At 44.5% G+C, this 23,816-nt stretch overlaps 1 protein-coding gene across 3 annotated transcripts in view; it reads right to left on the reverse strand.

Annotated features, from left to right (window-relative positions):
• PCCA (propionyl-CoA carboxylase subunit alpha) overlaps positions 1-23,816 on the reverse strand; it is a 305,003-nt gene that overhangs the window by 146,479 nt on the left and 134,708 nt on the right. For all 3 annotated transcript variants that reach the window (XM_084767907.1, XM_084767906.1, XM_084767905.1), the window contains 5 exons: positions 18,172-18,315; positions 17,029-17,103; positions 13,078-13,146; positions 10,590-10,665; positions 4,088-4,198 (listed from right to left, as the gene is read on the reverse strand). In XM_084767907.1, the coding sequence (XP_084624033.1) occupies positions 4,088-4,198; positions 10,590-10,665; positions 13,078-13,146; positions 17,029-17,103; positions 18,172-18,315 (475 nt within the window). The remainder of the gene's footprint in view (positions 1-4,087; positions 4,199-10,589; positions 10,666-13,077; positions 13,147-17,028; positions 17,104-18,171; positions 18,316-23,816) is intronic.

Genomic DNA, 23,816 nt, shown 5'->3' on the forward strand with positions numbered 1-23,816 from the left:
AATGAGACCCAACATGTTCATATTGGTCAACTAAAATTATAGATCTTAAAACAGCTTATTCATTTTTGCCTTTAGCTTCAAATAAATAAATTTGCTTTTCAACATTTGAATGTAAAAAGTTAACAAGAACAATTTTTCTTTTTTTATTACTGTTTTTTTAATTGAAAAATAAAATCATTCATATTACATCTCAATTGCCATCCCCTCCCGTGCATCCTCCCATTCCTCCCTCCCTCCCACTTTCACCCCATTCCCCTTCCCTATGACTGTGACTGAGGGGGACCTCCTCTCCCTGAATATGGTGCTAGGGTATCAAGTCTCTTCTTGCTAGTCTGCTATCCTAACAAGAACAATTTCTTGTGTGTCCTACTTTTTAAATTCTAGATTCAATCATTATGAAGTTCAAATCTGAGAACCTTTTGTAAAAGTGCCCTCAGTTACAAATAAATTTGAGGAAATAAACATATGTAATAGAAAATGTTAATGCAGTCATAGAAACTGGCACTTGCTTACGAACAGTGATGAGGAGATCGGGCCAGATGGGAAACAGATGGGTAACCCCAACGGGGCCAAGTGACCTGGCCCCGGACATATTGAGAAAACCCTGGACGAGCTTCTCCTGCCGCTTCCTGCTGTCTCTCAGGCACATGCATCAAACAATCAAAGATGATGACTTAACATAGCCGAGACTTGGTCTGGGGGAAACTGAAGGTGAAACTCAAGGACAAGGGATGGTAGCCACTCAGAGAAGGAGAGGTGGACAGGACAGTAGCCTCAGGGAGTGAGGTGGGAGGGAGATGGCGGGGATTGCCGATAAGGTGCGTTCGATGAAAGTCCGTCCGTAGAGGCCATCTGAGGACCTATCTTTAAAAAGCCTGTAGCCTATGAGCTGGAACCCCCTCCCAACTCCAGGACCACAAAGCTGTCACTGAGAGCTTATCGTCAGGGCTAGAGATGCGTGTGCAGGGCCCTGAGTCCATCCCAAACACTGAAAGAAACAATGCGTAATGCACATAGTAGCTCACAGGGACTGTGACAGCATGCACAGGATCCGCAAAGTTCAACCCAGACAAAATCCCAGCATGAAGAAGCTGAGGTAGGAACAGAGCCCGGTGCCTGCCCAAGATGCTGTTTGTAATTTGCAGGTGCTGGGAGAGGAAAAATCCACTTCCTCCAATGGAGTGACACTGGGTTCATCAACCATACTCCAGGACAGGCTTCAAGCTCAGGAGTGATTGACTAACACAAAATGGACTCTAGGGGTTTTTGTGTGCATTTTTTGATGTTGTGGTGGTTTGTTGCTTCTTGTCTTTTTTATTTTGTTTTCATTTAGTTTGGGTTTTCTTTCTAAGAAAGATAAAGAACATGAAGTCGGGTGGGTAAGAAGGTAGGGCCTCCAGGAGAATTCAGGGAGGAGAAAGAATGTGATCAAAATATATTTAATGAGAAAATGTAAAAATAATAATTAAAAGTAATTTTAAGAAAAGAAATAGCCAGCCGGGCGTGGTGGCGCATGCCTTTAATCCCAGCACTCGGGAGGCAGAGGCGGGCGGATCGCTGTGAGTTCGAGGCCAGCCTGGTCTACAAAGTGAGTCCAGGACAGCCAAGGCGACACAGAGAAACCCTGTCTCAAAAAACCAAAAAAAAAAAAAAAACAAAAAAGAAAGAAAAGAAAAGAAGTAGCCAAGCATAGGCTGAGGCAGGAAGAATGCCTTACACTCAAAGCCAGTCAGAGATGCATAGTAAGACCCTGTAACAAAAAGGGACATAGTAAGACCCTATAACAAAAAGGGAAACAAAACAAAACAAAACAAAAACCAGGATCAGTTCCTGGCTCGGCTGTTTTAGTGACCATGTAGCTTCTTTGAGCTCAATGAAAACGAAGGCTGAGATTACATCACTGTAAAAGGTTCTTCTGGACAAATTATGGCAGCCGACAACACAGGATTCCTTATGTGGCAAGCACAGGAGTCCATGTTGGAAATTCCTTACTGCAAAGGAAAGGTAGTTAAGTGTGCCATGGGAAAGCGTGCTTTGCTCTACGGTCAATTTCTCAGTTGAAGGGGATCGTGGCTCCTAAATAATCTACAACACTTCACGTATTTTTATTTTATTTTATTTTATGTATTTATTTATTTATTTATTTATTTATTTATTTATTTATTTATTTTTTGGTTTTTCAAGACAGGGTCTCTCTGTGTTAGCCTTGGCCGTCCTGGATTCACTTTGTAGACCAGGCTGGCCTCGAACTCACAGCGATCTGCCCGCCTTTGCCTCCCGAGCGCTGGGATTAAAGGCGTGCGCCATTTAAAGGTAACTTAGTCATCAACGCAAATGAGAGATCTTAAATGCCTCTTCCCTCTCCTGTGGGTTACTTGCCCAAATGCACACTCATAATACGTAGAACTATGCGTGAATACAAACAAATGCTCACATATATACATACATACATACACACACATGCACACATACAGACATACACACATACATACAGACATGCATACATACATGCATGTATGCATATACACCTGCGTGCATACATACACACATACATGCATGCATACATACACACATACATACATGCATATATGCATACAATCGACACAAATCTATCCTGCCTACTTTTTCCCTCTGTCTACTATTTCCTATCATGTTGCTGGCCAAATGAATTATCTGGGCAGACCCATATGGAAATTATCTGGGTGGAACCATATGGAAATTATATGGAAATTCTAAATCTTCTTCACAATTTACCTAATGCTTCTAAAATTTAGTAAAGAGAACAAAATATTAGAATCAAATAGGGTGTGTTGTTTATCTAGATATGTGCAAAGGAGACTGAAATTCCAAAGCCTCCATTTCATCCACACCATGGGTAGGAGGACTCTTTCCAGGTTGCTGCTAGGGAGACAGTAGGAAGCCATGGCCTCAGTGTTCTGACCCCAGGAGAGCAGAGGTCAGTAAGGTAACACTCAGGTACAATGCTACAATCATGGCCATGACATAGCTTATCCTAAGATTTGAAAATTCAAAAGCTTAAGAAAAATAGTCTGATTACTTTTTAAGAGTAAAAATAAAGGAAATTCTTAATTTCTCAATACTAATGATAAAACTCAGAGAACACTCAAATCAGCTATTTTCAATTTAATTTAAAAAACATTATTGTATATCTGAACTAAAAAACTCTTTGCAAAAGTGTTCAACAGTCAACTACCTATAACTGTATATAAACATGCATTTTGCTTTGCTTTATATTTAACTTGATGGTGCCAAGGACCAAAGTCCAGGGCTTTACACCTGCTCACAGGGCTGCTGATCCATCGGCCAAGCCCTGAGATGCCTGAAATCCCAGACTCGGCCTTTGAACCCTGGTTCACTAGAGCTTTATGTCCGGGCATTCCTAAGTCTCAGGTAAACCCACTGCTTCCTACTGACCAGGTCTCCGGTGCTCTCCGTCGCCAACCTGGAAACGCTCACTGACAACTTGTCAGTGTTAAATTTAACATGAGGACATTTTCTTCATCCAAAGTGCATTTTTTTTTCTTTTACACTTTAAAACTGTTACCTGGGAGACTGTCCTCTGAGCTTTATACGCACCACAGCTAAAGTGCTCCTAGGCTTCCACACATGAGTATATGCTGCACATGCATTGCTTTGTTTTGGGGTTGGTTTGTTGTTGTTGTTGTTGTTGTTGTTGTTGTTTTAAGAGAAAAGCTAATGGTGGTAACACTCTTGTATCACCCATACACACTAAAAACATGGATGTTAATGGAACAGTAGCCAAAGGACCTTCCCTTGTAACAGAAAAGCTGTGCACTACAATTAAGAATAAAAATAACCCAACAGAATCCAACAAACTTCTGAGAACTAAATGGCTCAGCACATACATATACATACATACATACATACATACATACATATACATACATACATACATACATATACATACATACATATACAGACACATCATATACATATACATCCATATATACATATACGTCATATACACATACACACACATACATATACACACACATACATATACACACACATACATATACACACACATACATATACACACACATACCTTTGAAGCCATCAGGATACACATCAGAGAGGAATTTAGTGCTGATGTCACCTTTAACAAAGCGCGTGTTGACGATCACCTCTCGGAGCAATGGGATGTTGTGTGTGACACCTAAAAACAGAATTTCAGGCTGAATCCAGAGAACTGGTAGGTGCTTCCCATAAGAGCATAAGGACCTCAGTTTGGCTCCCACGTGAACAACGCTGAGCATAGCTGTGTATGCTGTAACACTGGTGTGGGCTGGGCAGAAGCAAGAGGGGCCCTGGAGCTTGCTGGCCAGGCAGTCCAGGGAGATCAGAGAGCTCCAGGGCAGTGAGAGTCTTGTCTCCAAGGATGAGGGGAGTGCATTAAGATACCAGCATTGTCCTCTCCTTCCCTCCATCCCTCCCTCCTTCCCTCCCTCCTTCTAACAATAGCAATTATCTGTCTCTCCTTAGCTAATAAAATCATTTTTAAATCCCCTCAGACAAACTCCTTTTCCCGCCTACCTGCAGCCAGGCATGACAACTAACTTCTAAACAAGGGAGCAGGAGTAGCCATGATGTGCTCAGCCCCTCTCTCTCTGTTTCCTGCCCTTTGGAGCTCCCTGGTATGACAGGAACTTCACTTTGGTGATTTAACTGAAGCAGATCAATTCCTAGCCTGTTTGCCTGTCTATCTGTGTGTGCATTTTTATTCCTTTAAATGACCTCACCGTCTGGAAGGAGCAACAAACTAATTACTTAAAACCCAGTGCTTTTCCACACTATCCATGCGACCACATCTAGACAGCGTGGTTACAGCAGGTTACCATGAATCTGAGGGTTATGCGTGGGGGCATGGGTTTACCTTTTCAAAATGACTGTTCATGCCTAGGCCAATCAATGCTTACAACTTCCTATATCCTTCCAGGCACCTTTTCTATGTGTCTCTTTCTTCCAGACACATTAACAATCTCCGTAAACATGTGACCATCTCTATTCCCAACTCACGGAATACGTAAAGTGTATAAAATCCTAGTCACAAACCATCCCACCGACCTCAAACATTACATCATGCTTAAGAGTTCTAGTAGGAATGTTATTCTGTCATACAAAGCTTCTATAGGCGGAGCTCCTCTTTTTAGAGTGTGGCATAGTAAATCCTCTTTGTATTGCATGTCTGTGAGAAATGCACCCCTAGCCCAGCCTAGCTTTGCAGGCAGCAGCTTAGCTCACAGCCAAAAATCACTGCTTCCAAGGGCTTAGCCGGCAGAGAATATCTGAAATCACTGTACGCCTGAAGTATGTTAGACACGCATGTAAGGACATTTAATTAAGAACAAAACAAAACACTTTCATTAGGTCTGCAACAGCTCTGACGACCTAGCGAGTCACTGAAAACAAGGTGACATTTATCTACAAAGAGGCAGCATTTGGTAAGATGCTTAGAAAGACAAGCCAAAGGGCAAGAATTTAAAAACTTCTTGAAAAGGTTGGTGACATGAATGGGGGCGAGGTGGGCGGGGTCAGCAACTGGATTGTGTGTTACCAGTGAACACAATCAAAGTCCTTTTGAAGAAAGGATCTCTCGGCTGCCAGAGAGCCATCAGTGCGCAGGAAAAGAGCACCTCAGATTCACAAGAGAAACGTGGGGCAAGATGTGGGGGTGGGGACTTGAGGTCTGGGTAGGACAAGGAGTTGTTACATGTTTTGAGAAGTTTCACAAGGCTACAGAGGTGACTCTGCAGAAGACCTGGGTTCAGTCCTCAGCTCCCCCGTGGCAGCTCACAGCCATCCACAGCTCCAGCCCCAGGAGACCTCTTCTGACTCCATGGCACTGGGCACACACGTGCTGTGTATACACACATACAAGCAAAACAGTCATACACATAAAAATAAATAAAGACAATTTTTTTAAAATCAGAGAATTTCACAGTGTACAAAGCAAGTGGTTGCCGGTACGCATCGGTGTGGAGGGACCTGCAGGACAGCACTCCGGGCACAGCAGAAGGTCACGGGGTGAAGCCATCTCCGACTCCATCCATTTTCCTGAATTTTTTATAATCTCATTTTTCTTTACAGTAGAGTAACATTATGCTAAGTCTAGATGTACCATCCTTTTAACACACATCCATCTATTGATGGGCATCTAGGCTGCTTCCATTCCATTGAAGATCTTGTTTGTTTTTGTTTGTTTGAGACAGGGTTTCTCTGTGTAGCCCTGGATGTCCTGGACTCACTTTGTAGACCAGGTTGGCCTTGAACTCACAGAGATCCACCTGCCTCTGCCTCCCTGAGTGCTGGGATCACAGGCTGAAGACTTTTTTTTTTAATCTTTCTACTTGTATAGTCAATACAGCATGAAAAAAACTTAAACTTCACTAAGTTTCAAGAATAAAATTAAGACTCGAATACTTTGTCCTCAGGCTACACACTACCGTATGAAATCAAACACTATTTTCCTTCTCTAAGGAGCACAGTAAAATATACCTCTCTTTTCCATGTACGGCTAACAGCACAACTAGCTGCTCCAAGAACTGCTGTCCAGGAACTAACTCTAAAGCCAAATCAGGAACAATGGGGAGACACAAAATGCTTGAGACACCAGGTGGAAGGAAGGAGGCGGATGAGAGGAGCCACTGTGGACCAGCTCGCCTGTTTCAGTGTCCCAGGGAAGACAAGGCCATTGAGTGGTCCCTGTATAAACAGTAAGCAGACAGTCCAGTAGTCTGAGAGTTAGTTTACAGCCCCGGTGATATTATTAATCACATACTCATAAAAATTATGACTGAGAGTTTTAGATTGGGGATTGGGGTGACCTGTGCCAGAGTTCACCAGGTCCCCATCTGCATGGGAAATCATGACCAGGACACAGAGGGAGGCCACTGGGGCAGGCTTCTGACTGCCTGCTGGTTCCAAAACAGCAGGCCAGACGCTAGCTGTGCACTCCGCCAGGATCAAACAGCGGCTGGGGCCACTGCTTCTTTCATGGGGACGTGGAAATTAAGTTTAACACAGGTACACTGTGCTCTAATGTTTCTCTGCTTTCACAAATGCTCACAAGTGATTGTGTGTAGCGGGGGGGGGGGGGGGGGTGTCCACACTGACCAGTAAAGCAGTTAATTAGCAAATACAGCAAGTTCTTCTCCCTGTCCTGGCCTTCACAAAACAGCGTTTAAAGACTTCTGCCCTTTAGAATTCACCAGGTAAATAAGCAAACATCAGAGATAATGGTGGGGGGTGGGGAGGGAGACTTTAGAAAGTTGACAAAACTAGTACAGATAATTACTACTGAGCCTTGACTCAGGCTCTGAATCTGGGGCAGCTTAGCACACACTGTGCTTGGTCCTCTGCAGTGTAGGGCACAGACCACACACATCATTTTTTAATGTAAACACTTGAAGGTAAGATGAAAACGGAACAGCCTGTAAGTATCTTCCTGTACATTTCCTAAGAGGAAGATAAGTCCCTTCTACAACCACAAGAATATATCTAATCTAAAGACTTTATTTAAATTTCTCCAGTTGTCCCCTTTATGACTTTCACTACAAAGGAAAGCTGTTCTCTCCTGGTCCAGGATCCAGTGAAAACCCCTGTTGCCCTGGATGCTCACATGCCTCTGCTTTGCTTTGATCTAGATAAGCTGCTGACTTCTCTTTGTGTTTATTGACCTTGACACCTTTGAAGATCAGAAGCCATTTATTTTGTAGATTGTCTTTCAGGTTGGTATGTCTGATGTTTCCTCAAGATTATGCTCAGTCTGCCCATTCTTGGTTGTGTGTGTACGCGCGCGCTTGCGTGCGTGTATGCATGCACGAGAGATAGAGAGAGAGAGAGAGAAAGAGAGAGAGAGAGAGAGAGAGAGAGAGAGAGAGAGAGATACAAATAGACAGACAGACAGACACAGAGCGTTAGATCACGAGAGGCCCAGGACATGTGTGAGCACAGCAGCAGCAGCGAGCCCTGGCTGCTTGGTAGCACCGCAGCATGAAGCAGTTTCCACGGTGCTCATTAAGTGTATTACAAAGGGGCATCAAGAACTATGAAAATAGCTGTTTCTCCATTTTCCTCATTAACTTCGGCATCTACTGATTTTCTTATATTTTATATCCTCAGCATAGCACTGTTTACACATGTGTTGGTTTAACATCTATGTGGAGGAGCCATGCAGTCTCCTTCATTTGTCCAAGGACCCAAGCCGCTGCTGGCAGGAAGTGCTTTTGAACTGCAGTCTCCCAGTTTGACCAGTGGGGGCGTTTCAAGCAGCTCCTGTATCTTCCTATAGCCTCTTTTTCTGAGATTTTCCTTTGTGTGTTTTAAGGTTTGCACAGGGCATCACACTGTAGCCAAACTGGCCTGGAACTGTCACAGTGATCCTCCTGCCTCAGCCTACAATGTAAATGGACTCCAGGTGAGTAACCCTGGCCTGAGGCCACTCTACGGCACAGCTCTCCCTTCTTATGCGGGCAGCTCAGGGCCATCGTAGGCTCTTCCTGAAACCAAGCCTGGATGTGTTTAGTAAACTTGGTGGACAGAAACCAGGCATGTGGCCAGGCACACTCTGCACGGGACTGTCGTCCTGCAACCATTGCTGGCCCCAAATGTCAACCTTGCCCAAATTTAGAACCCTCAGCACGCACACAGACTCGCACACGCATACGCATGCACACATACACATGCACACAGAGGCACACACACATACACCTACACTCACACACGCACACACATGCACACACATGCACACGCATGCACACACATACACTTACACTCACACACGCACACACATGCACACGCACATACACTAACACACACACACGCACACACACGCACACACATGCACACGCATGCACACACACACTCACACACACATACACTTACACTCACACACGCACACACATGCACACGCACATACACTAACACACACACTCACACATACATGCACACACACATACACCCACACTCACACACGCACACACATGCACACGCATGCACTTTTACATTGTCATTGGCCAATATTAAAGCCCAAGAGTTCTCATGGATGCCCCCGGACTCGACCTCATACCACACACAGGGTTCACCCCCCACCCCCCGGGCGTTCATTCCCACATCTGCTACTGCCTTTCCGACCGGGGAAAACTTGGTTCTTATTATCCACAATACACGTATTTATTTCCTCAATTCCAGAATGTACATAAATTGGTTTCAGACCTGCTAACCCATCAACTATGAAAAATAAACCTACTAAACTAGAGCTTAATATTTATTTAGACATATTTTCTCTTGTGCCTGGGGATATGTACAGTTAATATACAGTCAAGTTATTTGGGTTAGCTGGCCCCACACCCCCATCCTTCAGCACGGTCATATTGCCATCTGAAATGTGTCCCATTAGCTGTTCGCATTCCGTTTTATGTCTTCAACCCCAAACACCAATTAGTCCAATATTAAAAAATAGTCACGTCAGAGTCACAGAACACTGGTCTACCTTCACGCTGTTTACTTGTCCCCATCCCACTCCCCACTCAGTCCCACCGCACCCCTCCACCCCAGGACCCTGTACCGTTACTTCTGTATCTGTATGTACAGATGGATGTGGTACCCACGGAGGCAAGCATCAGATCCCCTAGAGCTAAGTTATGAGTGCTTGTGAGCCACCTGATGTGGATGCTGGAACCAAACTCAAGTCCTCTGGAAGAGCAGAGGCCAAAAACGACCCAGTACCAGGCTCGCCTAAAGGACGTAGATTCAAAATTTAAATACACACTTAAATCTGATAGCAAAGTTGGCGCTTACGTTTAGTATATAATTTACTCCGCAAAGCAGGTAAGAGTAACTGCTTTGCAGATTCAAGTGCAAGCCTGGCTTCTGACTCAGAAGGCTTGTGCAGGCCCCCGAGGCCCCGGGGAGACAACGGGACTGTCTAGCGAGCTGTCTGCCACTTCTCTGAGCAGAGGCAAGAGTGTTCTCCCAGACCCTGAGCTAATCAAATGTAAGGCCCTGTGTTCATGTCCGCACGTCTGCACATTTCCCACCTCCCAGACCTCAGAGCTCACGGCAAGCTCTCCAGTGTGGGACAACGGTTCTTCACAGCCGCTTGGGTTACGTTCAATGCACAACCACAACGTGCCATGAGTCAACCAGAGGAAAAGCGAGGCCCTTGGCTCAGCTAAACAACTCAGGCTGCAGAGAGCCAAAGGCCTGTGCCCAGTGTTTAGGCTAGTCACACGTTTATCTTTTTTTTTTTTTTTTTTTAAATTTAAACACAGTAAGCAATTCTTTCATGGAATTACCTAATTACACAGCCTTCAAGCTGATGTCTAGAGCTGACACCAGGCACAGTAATAGAAAGGCAAATGTGCCGGGCGTGGTGGCACACGCCTTTAATCCCAGCACTCAGGAGGCAGAGGCAGTGGCATCGCAGAGGCCAGCCTGGTCTACAAAGTGAGTGCAGGACAGTCAAGGTTACACAGAGAAACCCTGTCTTGAAAAACCGAAAAAAGAAAAACTTAAAAAAACAAAGAAAGGCAAATGTGTGGTTTTACCTCGGATCACATAGTTATCCAGGGCATCTTCCATCCTCTTCAAGGCTTCCACTCTATCAGACCCATATGTGATTAACTAGGAACAAACAAACAAGATGGTATGAAGGGCCAGCATGTGCCGAGGACTAGGCCTATGAAAGTTTAATACTTCCTAGTACATTCCTCAATGTGCCTTTTCAATTTTCATAGTGGTCCATTTTTTTTAATATAAAATATGTCAATTAATTTTACACAAACTCTGGTACCCCATATTTGGCCATGTCCCCTGGATGGGGAGGCCTGATGGCGCTCGGAGGAAGGATAGCAGGCTACCAAGAAGAGACTTGATACCCTAGCATCATATTCGGGGGGAGGAGGTCCCCCTCAGTCACAGTCATAGGGAAGGGGAATGGGGTAAAAGCAGGAGGGAGGGAGGAATGGGAGGATGCACAGGAAGGGATAGCAATTGAGATATAATATGAATGATTTTATTTTTCAATATAAAAATTTTAAAAATAATAAAAATATGTCAATTAAGATTTCTTTGAATAAGCAAATGAGAACCAACCCATCTCAGAGGTTCCTCTTAGATGCCATTGTTATAGTAAAATCAATACTTGAGAACAAATAAACATATTCTGAAAACAAGCACAGAAGAAAGATTGAGGAAGGGAGAGAGCAGAGCCTGAGGAACTACCACAGCATACCAGCATGTGACACAGCACACCAGCATGAGGCACAGCACACCTGCATGTGGTACAGCATACCAGCACGTGACACAGCACCCCAGCATGAGGCACAGCACACCTGCATGTGGTACAGCATACCAGCATGTGGCACAGCACACCAGCACGTGGCACAGCATATCAGCACATGGCAAAGCACGCTAGCATATGGCACAGTAGACCAGCACATGGTACAGTACATCAGCATGTGACATAGTATGTCAGCACATGTTAAAGCACAAGAGCCCATGGTATAGCACACTAAAACATAGCACAGCACACCAGCATGTGGCATAGCACACCAGTACATGCACAGCACACCAGCATGAAGCACAGCACAGCGGCATGTGACACAGCACAGCAGTACATGGCACAGCACCCAGCACATGGTATAGCATACCAATATATGGTACTGCATGCCAATACATGGCACAGCACCCAGCACATGGCACAGCATACCAATATATGGTACTGCACGCCAATACATGACACAGCACACTAGCATGTGGTATAACACAGCAGCACATGGCACAGCACATTAGCACGTGGCACAGCACATCAGCACGTGGCACAGCACACCAGCACATGGCATGTGACTAGCACACAAACATGTGGCACAGCATACCAATACATGGTACTGCACACCAATACATGACACAGCACACCAGCATGTGGTATAACACAGCAGCACGTGGCACAGCACACCAGCACATCGGCATGTAACTAGCACACAAACATGTGGCACAGTGTGAGGCTGGGGACAAAGTCTCTAATTTCTGTTTTTCAAGGCTTCCAAGTTTGATATCCCAAATAGCTAAAACTTTTTTAAGTTGCAAAAGAGCCAGTATAAAAGTGAAAGAAAAGGTTAGACTGTCCTTAAAATTACTGGATCACCCATAACACAACACAAAGACTAAAGGTGCTGGTTAAAAACTAAGGCCTTGTTTTCCCACATGAATCTGTGGTGTCCTTCTACATGTAATCTCTATAAATTTAAAAGTAAGACTTTGACAACACATATAAAGAATTTTTCTGATGCATATCATCAAATTGTAGGCTGTAATTATTCTGGTAAATTTTATAAGCTCCTCAATATAAAGCCGGTTTCCCACATGGTGGCACACACCTTTAAGGCCAGCAGATTTTAAATTATTTAAAATGGCTGGTTTCTGTAGCTACAACTACATACGAAAGCACTATGGGGATGTGGTTCACGGCAGAGTGTTGGACAAACTTGCACAATCCCTGTTTGATCTCCAGCACAAAACTAAAAGAAACCTTGAAGATAATTGGTCCTTGAGATAAAGGTACTATTTCAGAGACAAGGGGTTTTCAAATAAAACCTGCATTTATCGATTGCAATCTATGAAGTATTAGGATTTTAGAGACTCATGATTTTCAACTTTACTCTGTCTGCTAAGTTACAGTTTAAAAAGACACACAGGCTAAATCCTATCGCACACTTTTCCATGAAAGTTAACTGGGTTGGGTGGTGGCTCCGTAGTGGGGCACCTGCCTGGGACACACCAGGCTCTGGGTTCCTGCCATAGTGTAAACAACAGAAAGTCAAATCCAGTCAAGTCGCAGTTTGGGAAACCTTCGAAGGGCAGACGTGCTCTTGACAAGAGGAGCCTGTGGGTTGCTTCTCCACAGCACCTGCCACCCACGTACACTGCTGGCTGGTTTGTTAATTGTAGGAGGCTGTTAAGAAAAAGGCTCAATTTCCGGTTCCTTAACAAGGCATGTGTGCTGTTTCACAGAAAACGAAGAGGAAGGGAACTGACCTTTGAAATCATAGGGTCATAATAGATGCTGATGTCACTTCCTGGTTGGATGCCACTGTCAACTCGGACCTGAAAGAAAAGGAAAAGTACATAACATCATATTGGGTAATTTCTTTTATTTAACTACAAGCTATTTTTCCATGGAGAAAATGGATAATAAAGTTTCAATCTCAACTTCCCTGCCTCCAGAAAACTGATCTTTGATCTCTTAATATGCAGTACAGCTTACAGTTTGTGTTCTTACACTAATAAAAGAAACTGGGAGGAGGAAGGCTTTATGCACCCCCCCCACCCTAGGGTGCATCTGCAACTGGCTGCAGTGTGTTGGGATGGTGTCCCTCAAAGGCCCCCTCCTTCCAAGAGCACTGGGTAGGCCCTAGCCAGACCTCCTCCTCACAGGACTTCGGAGCCATACAAACTGGCCAGGCTTTCCCGTCGGCAACACTTTCCCCTTTCTCCTCATCCCTCAAGTGCGTGCGCTGTAGTCTGTTGCTGTTAGCCCCAAGAGGCCTTTGTGTTTACACAGCTTTCCCGAGGCTCTGCTCCGTGAGGATGCAAGCTCCAATTAAAGTCGGGATTCTGCACTTTGCATGTTGGGCAGGACCGGCACAGGTTCAAATATCCCTTTGAAGCCCCTGGTTGCTGCTACCCAGCCAACGAGTTAGTTAGTACATCACTCAGTCTTGTTTTCCTCTCCCAGCTTGACACCAGCACTGTAACACAGAGGTTAGCCATATAAAACTTTGAGTGAGCAATCTGCCAAGGACAGAGCATTTATTAAATTATTGTGATCAAGTTTTGGAATCTGAAGTATCTAGAAGCTAATCAAAACACTCGAGACTGACAGGCCCATCTTAGGGCTTGAGGACGGAGGAATTTAATCAAACCTTCTAGAACAGTATCATGGTGTCCAGCATTTTAAATGGTGGGAGAGAAGAGAGATGCATGCTCGTGGCTCTGTCACTTGTGCAAAGGAGGCTTCCCAATGCACAGCAGTGTATCAGTCTGTGGCAAGGCAGGGAAAGGTTAACACAGAGGCTGCCGGGCCTTTAATATTTTAATTTGGGCATTATCAAGGGACCGCATGGAGAACCTCTTGCCTAGAGTCTCCACATGAGTGTGGGTGATGGCTTTATTACGTGGCATGAGAAGTGACAAGTCACACCATCCTTCTCTTTGTACAGCTTTAAAGAGAAGTCTGGAACATTCCCAAGACCCTCTTCTTTCTGTGTGTGCAGTACTAGCAACTATTTGGGCCCACGGACCCCACATTTCTACCTGAAGGTCTTAAAGTGAAAGCCACTCCACATTCATACACATGTGGCCTTAATTTCCTGAAAACATACTTCTGGGCATAAATTCTATAAAATTTGATGTTTGTAAAAACTGGAAAAGGGTTTGTAGGGCAACTGTGAGTGCAGCAAAGTCAGTCTGTCTTCTCTTGCATTTAAACAGCTGCTGGTACCCAGGTTAAGAGGAAAGACACCATCTTCTTCGTTTTGATGCTGCTCTGACCCAGCTTTGTGCCCACAGCACGTCGCCGCAGCCGGCTTAGCACCAGGATTGCTGCAGGTCCGCAGCTCTGGCTTTCGGCACATGCAGTCATCTGCGGCAGAGCTGGTATCTGAGCCACTGGTAAGCTAGTACAGGCAGTGAGGAATATTGTCATATCCCCTGCAGTCCAGAAGACAGCTCTCACCATCACAATACCATCCTAAATGCTAAGTAAACCGCTGGTGGCTGCTAGGTAGAGCTGTCTTTGTTGTTTACTAAAATAATTATAGAAATATGTCACCTTAAACAAACAGGGTCAAATCAAAATGTATCACAGAGAAGCAACAGACCAACATCCCTGAAGAAACTATATAAAGAAAAAAAAAAGCCTTTAACTCACTGTTTATATATTTTTTTCCAAGTAATAGCTAACTATATACCTTACTTCTAACAATCAATTAAAAGTCAAATTTGGTGCCCATTCCTCTGTGAAAACAAAGCCTACACACCTTCACTGGCCACTTCGGGTATAAAATCAAACAGAGCTTTAAGCAAACCACCAGTGTGACCAAAAAACAAATTCACAAACTTGGGCGATCAAAGGCTACAAGGAACGGCCTCGTCTCTGCCCTAAGAGCATGTTTTAGGCGCAAAGATACGTGTGAAAAGTGTGAATCAAAAGTTAACTCTGAAATGTTTGCTCTTTCTTGTGACCAAAAATCCCAGGGAGCCAAAACTGGCTTCCCAAATGAAACCGACACATCTAATTTCAATACAGTGACGGGGAAAGAGGACCACACTGAAAACACCCATGCACCCCTAGTGTGGGGTCCTCGAGCCAGCCCTTAGATACCTCTGGTACAATTAAAATTGCCTTCGTCAGCCAAAATGTGGACCCTGGGAACTATCAGGCATCTCCTGCCCTTCATTACCAATTCACCTCTCCCCCTAAGCACAGCTCCCAGCCCCCGTCTACCTGACAAGTGACAGCCCAATCTGATTAAATGCATCTAAGGGAGGGACTCGCGCGGGCCTCCATGACAGGCCAAAAGTGATCACCATGGAGATACATAATTACAGCTGTCAACGCAACCACTGTCCCCGCTGACATCAATTTGATTGCTCCCAGCAATAATGATAGACAAAGCTTAGTGCGCACTCTCCTGCCCCCGGTCTCTTTATCTATCCCTTGGTCCACTCAGCTGACATGCAACATTCACGCGTGCAAACAACAGCAGTAAGCAGAGCATTTAAGGCATTTTAATTGTTTTTTCTTTCTATGGATGGATCACAACTGCAAATGTTATTACATAAAACTCCCGCTGCAGCTTTAATTGAAGGAAGGTTCTGTGGGACGCAGACTGTAGGGGGTAGAGCATGTCCATTATCGCTTGTACTTTCAACAGGTCTCACGTTTGAAAATTGCAAATTGCAAAAACTTGAGAGGGCAAAATGTTTGACATCCTGTGAGCTATTAGAACATGGTGGAAACCTCTAGCAACTAGGGTAATCATTGTGGTTTCTTATTTAAGACTTTTTTTTCTTTTGGTTTGATTAAAAAAGTGTTTAGATATGTCCCTATGACACTTGCTCTTGTGTGCTATTTAGCATCACGTAATGCCTGTTCAATCTTTACCATTTTTTTCCTGCCTCCAGGCTTTGAACACAGCATGGAGTCTGCAGGCCCAGAAAGGGTCAAGTCCCTTTAGAAAGCACATGGGCAAAAAACAGTTCAGAAGTGAAATAAATCGTATATCCAACAACATCTTCAAGTTTGGAACTCTTCCTGTAATCTTTCACCATCTTCTTGGCAGTCACCAGACTGAATGATCATATTTGCAGATGGCACAGCCTTCTCCTGCACCGGATAACACACCGCCATCCATGCGTGCACTTAGTGCCTCGAGTGAGAGACGGCACCGCCCAGGTTGTTCTTATGCACCTCAATTGCTTAAAGACAAGGAACAGACAAGCTTTGGAACAAAACAAACGCTGGTCACTTTTTCCTTAATGCTGGTGGTGCTGCACAGAGTGAGGCACTCTCTTCTCTCTAACGAAGAGCTGCTAACGAGCTGACTCTGTGCTTCAAGTTCTTAACATCTGACTACAACAGGACTCGTTTCATTCTGTGTTTTAAGGAGAAGATTACCTTTTTAACAAAAAAGGTCATTTTCTATTCTTAGAATTCTATAGCTTCTCGTGGTATGAACTGTCATTTACGTGATTAAATGTGTTTGAACTCACCCTGTTGAATGGATTGTGATGTTCCTGAATACCATAACGCATAAAAAAGATTTCTTATTTAAGACAAAAACTGACCACCCCCACCCCCACCCCCGCCCAAGAATTTCCCTTGTCCCTCAATTTACACCCTTTGGTGCTGACATTCTCTGACATAAAAGTAGGGCATAAATCAAGGTCTGAGCCCCTCAGTTGGCATCACAGTTAATGACTTACACCAGGTAGATGTATCGGCTCTTGGTACTGAGACAGTCTCCCAATAGACGGTAAACCGAAAGACTTGTAGGGGTCCTGGGGGTTCAAAGGGAAGGAAGCACAGGCTTTGAAACATGAACCAGAGCGAGGAAGGCTAACAACGAAGAGGAGTATTTATAGGTCTATTTACCAAGTCACAGATTCCAGAACATAACTGTCTCGTTGTCAACAGCTTCCAAGTATATTAAAAAAAAAAAAAAAATCAAACAGAACTGTAAGACAGCTTAGCCTGACCTCCACCGTACTCTACTGGAGTTGGTAAAATTCCAACTTCTTCTAATATGTCTTACAATGTCTTGGGCAAAAAATAAAATGACCTAGACTCTCCATCAAAACATAGCTGAAGGTCAGAACAACAGAAGCATCACAACGAGAGAGATGGAGAGATTTTGTTTTTCTTACTTCTCCAGGCAGCTCACATATGGTAAAGCTGAGGATCCACGTCCTTCCAGCAAAGACCCGGAAAAACACGCGTGCTGCATCTGCACTTGTGTACGTGTTCTGCTCGTAAACATCACGGAAACAGAACTGGGAAATCTGGAGCCAGTGGTTCACATGTGACCCAGAGCCGTAACACCGGGGCAGAGCGTGGTTTTGAGCCACTTGTAGAGACGCTCTGATGCGGGCTCTTCTGTCAAGATTGTTCTGCATCTGAACAGCGTTCAAGCGTTTACATTGCACTTCTGTTCTACCGTCTGAAGGAAGCAGCCTCAGATGCTGAGCAACCTGTTATGTGACATGTACAAACCGCCACACTAGGACTTTGGCAAAACCCATAATTGAAATTCCGAGTCAGGGGCATGTGCTTTACCAAAAGCTTTACCATTCAGACCCCTTCCACGGAATGAATCATAACGGACAGCATCAAGAAGCCTCAGGGGAGGCTCTGCTGTCCCTCGGCACATTGCTGTTGACTTCCTCACCCAGAAAAAACAGGACAGTTATTACTTCAACTCCATTCTGTTTTTAATTGTTCCAAATGACCCAGTGTTCTTCCGCTCCGACCAAGGCTATCAAAGCCTTTCCCTACCTGTGGCTTTGCCACACTGGCTGTTCTGACTTGGACATAGCCACCCTCCTGTCTCACATCCAGACGCACTTTACCTCGGCATAAACCCGACATTCGATGGCCCAGCCACTGATGGGGATGTCCTCTTGCTTGTGCCTGAGAGGGTAACCCTTAGCAACGCGGATCATTTCTTGGACCAAATCCAAGCCAGTAATGCATTCTGTGACAGGATGCTCAACCTGTAAGACCGAGATTGCCAGTGAATAGGTGAAGAAAAAAGGCAAATAAAGGGGCATCAACAAGGAAAAATTTCATGAAGTTTCAGAGTCAAGCGAAGTTAATGCTGTTTAACCTTTAAGAATACCTAACTAAAAATCTCCAGTGACATACATAAAATGAAAGAGTAAACACAACTCTACAGCAATGAGGGTCAGAATAAGCCTGGAAAAAAAATGTGTGTACGCGTTTGTATTCCCCTTCCCACTTTTGCCTAATCTGTAGCCCAGAATCTAATGGTTTAACTTCCCATTTCTTCTGCTGAGGTTCTCAACGTGGCTGATGACCGGCCTCTGCTGCACTTGCTGCGGCTTCCATGGGGAGGCTGCTGGTGCTCTGCAGCTTGCGTCCAGTCAGAGTTGTGCTTTCACTAACCTGTCCTGACAAGCAGCAGGATTAGCATAACCCTGCATCCATGCAGAGTGGCAGGAAGCAGCAGATGGAGCCTTCAGCTGGCCTTCCCTCCAGACAGACCCGGCAGTGCTTAGCATGCACAAAACAGGGTGAGGGAAACCGCTTTGCTTCCTCAGCAGAGTGCTGGTAGCTACTTCGGCTGATGCTGCCAGGGAAGTGCCTGGCCTTCCACACCAACACATGGGGTACCTATGAGCAAAACCACGCAACTGACATACGGCCACACGAGCAGACATGCATTGTTATTATAAACTCTTGAACTTGGGTTCAAATAAGGCCATCTACAGCACTGAAAAAGGACATGTAATCCCTTATCTAAAATCTCAGATAAGTTCTAACATTTTTAGAAAAGCTTCCACTACACCTACTACTTTGATACTGCTTTTTCCCTTGAAAAAGATTAAGTTCTAGGTGTATGTCACAGTAATTTCTTTTTTTGTGACGTGTCATATTTTATACATGGACACGGGAAAAGGTCACTGAACAAACGAATTACCTTCTAGCTTCAGCTGCACTAATTGAAGGACAGGCTTAGTCATTACAATAATCTTGATGCTTATCATAAGCAGACAATACCATGGTCTTAAAAAAAAAAAGCTTGGTAAAAATAAACAGATGGCATCCATAATTAGCTCTGTGTGTGCTGTGAGTTTGTTTACAGTTTCAACAACATTTTAAGACATTTTGACATAATTTTAATGACAAATCATTGCTAAAATAAGCATCTACCCTTTGTAAAATAAATGTGACACTAAATAAAGACCTTATTAGACAGTTTAATGCATATATATTTTAAGTCAAATTATGATTTGTGAGAAACAATATTCTAAGAAACAACTGCCAAGCCCTCTGTTAATGCTCAACACAAACCTCATGTGAGAAAGCCTCAGCATTCCTAACAACCAGTCCTAGCCAGTTCTAACTAGAAGACACAGACCTACTATGTGCCAGACCATCGTGTTTACATAGCCCTGTTCAAAATAAGTGTTAAATGAGGGAAAGACTCAGTTTTTGTGTGAGCAGCACTCCAAAAGTATTATATAAAAAGTAACTATGCAGAGTGGATAGACTGAGGGCAGCGGGAAAGCATGGTGGTGAGGCAGTGAAGGCTGCACCTCCTCAGGGACGCTAGCATGAAGTACTCACAGCACTTTAGCGTTGTCCCTATGAGTTACGTCACTGGTGACAAAAGGAAACTGACTGACTCACTGCTTCAACACAACCCACGTCACCAACAACGGGGTGAAGAGATGGTCAGGACACCTTGCGTGGCGCCCTGAGAAGCAAGCCCACCGCTGAATCAGCCCTGCAGAAGGGCGAGGCTGCATCTATTCTTAAGAAAACATGTAAACTCTAAGGAAAGGACACACTCTTTCGAAAAAAGGCCTGGTGCTTTTTTTAAAAGGTCAAGGTCATAAATGACCAAAAGACCACGGGACTGCTCTAGATTAAGAGAGACTACAGAGAGCTGGCTGAGTGTGGCAGCACAGGCCTGTGACCCAGAACTCGAGAGGCAGAGGCAGAAAGACCCCAAGTTCAAGGCCAGCTTGAGCTATACTGAGAGACCACTCTCGGAAAACTAAAGGACAAAAAGAGAAGCGTTTAAAAGAAAAGAGGAATGATTGCGCGTGACCTGTAACCCTGACTAGAAATGTCTTCTTGCTGCAGCAAGCCTTGACGAGGCCTCTGGAAAACCAAAGTGCTATGCACAGAATGATGAGCGCCAGCAATGCACCAAAGCCGCCATGATTATACTCAGTCAAAGCAGAAATGTCCGTAGCCCAAAGGACAAAGCCCAACAGTAATAATTGTGAACGGCAAGTTCAGATTCGCAAAATTCCTCCACAAGAACATATTTATTCAAAACCACGTTGACATTTCCAAAGGAGATGCCTGAGAGCACAGGCATATTGGCACAAATTTTGAATCTCTAAATAATACCACTTGACCTGAGCATGTTTCACCTGGTATCTCTAGTGTTCACATAACCCTGTTCAAAATAAGTTTTAATTAAGTGAAAGACTCAATTTTCTCTTTGTGTGAGCAGCACTCCAAAAGTATTATATAAAAAGTAAATATGCAGAGCGAACAGACTGAGGAGACAGAGATGGGCTATGAAAGCCTGCCCTGCCTTGGACGGGACATGACCGGGACAGACACGGTCACCCACTAAGCCAGAGGAAACAGCCCCATTATGTAAAATGGGGTTCCACCACGGTGCTTGCTGCTGTAGCCCTGCCTCTTGTGCTGTTGCTGTTCCCACGTAGGATGGATAACGGAGGGTTCAGAAAGACTCTGTCTACAACAGGACCTAACATGAGCCCTTTAAAATTCCCTCACATGCACACAAGTGCATGTGTGCATGTGCCTAGACATATATGTGTGCATGCAAACACACACGTGTCACAGATACATAGATGTGCAAAGAAAAAAAGCAGCAGCCTTAGAAATAAAACGTCTGTGAAAGACCTTCAGTGTAGAAGATACAGCATTATACAAGATGGAACTTAACATTAAAACCTTTTAAACAAAACAGTAATTGCGTGTTAAAGGCGCAGGGCAACAGTCGTGTGAACTGATATGATGTCTGACATTTGTGCTAGACACTCCAGGCAGGAGGGTGTGGGAACTGTCCTGGAAGAGCAAACAGGAGGCTGGGCTGCCCGTGCACGGCTCTCTCACGCTTGCTAATCCTTCCACTTCTGATTGCTTGAAAAGTGCCACAGGGGCTGGAAAGCTAGCTCACCAGCTCAGCGCTCTTGCTGCTCTTCCGGAGGACAGAGGTCCAGTTCCCAGCTCCCAACTGTCTGTAACTCCAGTATCAGGGAATCTGATACCCTCTTGTGACCTCTGAGGGCTACACACATGGTACACAGACATACACTCAAGGATATACATAGACACACAAAATAAAATAAATATTTTAAAAAAGGAAATTACCATGAAGAAAAGGCAAAGGTTCAGATGTGACTAAAGGAGAGAGGAAATGGGGGTGGGGGAAGCAGGGAAAAAATACAAGTACAAGCTGGGTGTGGTGGTGCACTCCTTTAATCCCAGCACTCAGGGAAGCAGAGGCAGGTGGATCACTGTGAGTTCAAGGCCAGCCTGTTCTACAAAGGGAAGTCCAGGCCAGCCAAGGCTACACAGAGAAACCCTATCTCAAAAAAAGAAAATAAGAAAGAAAGAAAGAAAGAAAGAAAGAAAGAAAGAAAGAAAGAAAGAAAAATGCAAGTACAATTTGGTCTAGACTATTTTGATTCCAATTGAAGTTTGGTTCAGAATGCTCTTTAACTTGACCCAGAAAGGACATCATGAGGTGTCATTCACAATACACCACCAATTTCAACAGCATAGTTGCTGGCTGGGAGACCAGCAGGCTATGAGAACAGTTCCCACATCCTTTCTCCTGCCTCCATCCAGCCTTCCCAGACTGCGAGCATGCTGCACCAGTGTGGGAACTGGTGACAGTCTGTGAGCCAACACCGATGCACTGTAATTAAAGCCCACAGTTTACGTCAGGCTCACTCTTGGAGCCATTCGTTCCTGGTGGCTGGCAAATGTGTAAGTAACTATGTGGCACCGGCAGCATCAGCATTTCCAAGTCACAAGTCTACGTTCAAAATACCACAGGGAAAATCGTGACCAAGAAGCAACCTGGGAGGAAAGGCTCGATTTGGTTTATGCTTCCACATCACTGCTCATCATCATGAAAGTGAGGACAAGAACTCAAACAGGGCAGGAAGCTGGAGGCAGGAGCTGATGCAGAGGCCGTGGATGGGTGCTGCTTACTGGCTTGTTCCTCATGGCTTGCTCAGCCTGCTTTCTTATACAACCCAGAACCATTAATCACACACACACACACGCACACACACACACACACACACACACACACACACACACACACAAGCACCACAGGCCCATCTACAAGACCATCAATGTTAAGTTGATAAACTAGCCAGCATGCTGCCCAAAGTTGCCGTCCCTTCTCCATCCCCCACCCCACACTTTCACCACCGTACACAACATGCTAGGATCCTTTGCTCCCCTCTGTTTTCTTTTGCGTGTTTTAATAGTTAGTAAAGGGTTTATATTGGGTTAAAAAGTAGCAACATGCTAATTCATTTCAAACCCCAAATTTTTGTAACAAGTTTTTTTTTTTTAAACACGAAAGGGTAGCCTTATCTATCCCCTGCTGTACAGCACACAAGAGACAAAACCCACAGGTGTGGATAAAATAGCAAGTGTTGGTTGAAGAAAAGCCCCCGTCAACTGATGATGAGAACACAGGGCTCACTGATGGAGAACTACAGCAGGAGGATGCTGCTGAGTGTCATGGAGCTTGTGACCCCTGGGAGAGAGCACAGACACAATCCCGTTAGAGTTAAAACAGTCACTGATTGGGTACAAGCAGGGAAACAGCCCCGGAGCCTAACCTCAGGCTCGCCTTAAAGGGGGAGTATGGGAAAGGCCTTTTAAAGGGGGAAGCCACAAGAAGACCTTCAACATCTACGCAAGCAAGCAAAAACTGGTCTGTTCTGCCAAATTAAGTGGTTAAGGCAACTCAAAATAATCTTTGGGTATGTGCGTAAGCAAGTTACAGAAGCCAGAAAAGCAGCTTTCGTAATGAGCAGTCACACATATCACACCATAACAAGTAGCTAGACGTGGCTGTATGTTTTGGGGTTGGGGTGGGGGTCACTGAATCAGGGTTACTGGGACTTTTCCAGGGACTGGAGTAAGAGACAAACGGCTGGCAGGTAACAAGATGAACGCCTGATATAAAATGAAGTTTCTTTGGTCATTGCATTGATTGCCCAATTCAAAACATTGGTATTAGAGGTAGGAGAGCCAAGTCTACAGATGAGGCAGGTAAGAGGTAAGGCAGTAAGGACAGTGAAGGCAGCGGAAGTGACCACTGAGGACGGAAAGACAGCAGGATCAGGTAAAGACATGCTAAACCCACTGTTCTATTAAAGGAAAGCAATACACTATTTCAAGTTAGAAAATTTTTAAAAAATGATAGAAAATTGTTTTTCATAATGGTTTTTCT

This window comes from Acomys minous (genome assembly GCF_964271855.1).
Source record: "Acomys minous genome assembly, chromosome: 18".
Classification (NCBI taxonomy): Eukaryota; Metazoa; Chordata; class Mammalia; order Rodentia; family Muridae; genus Acomys; species Acomys minous.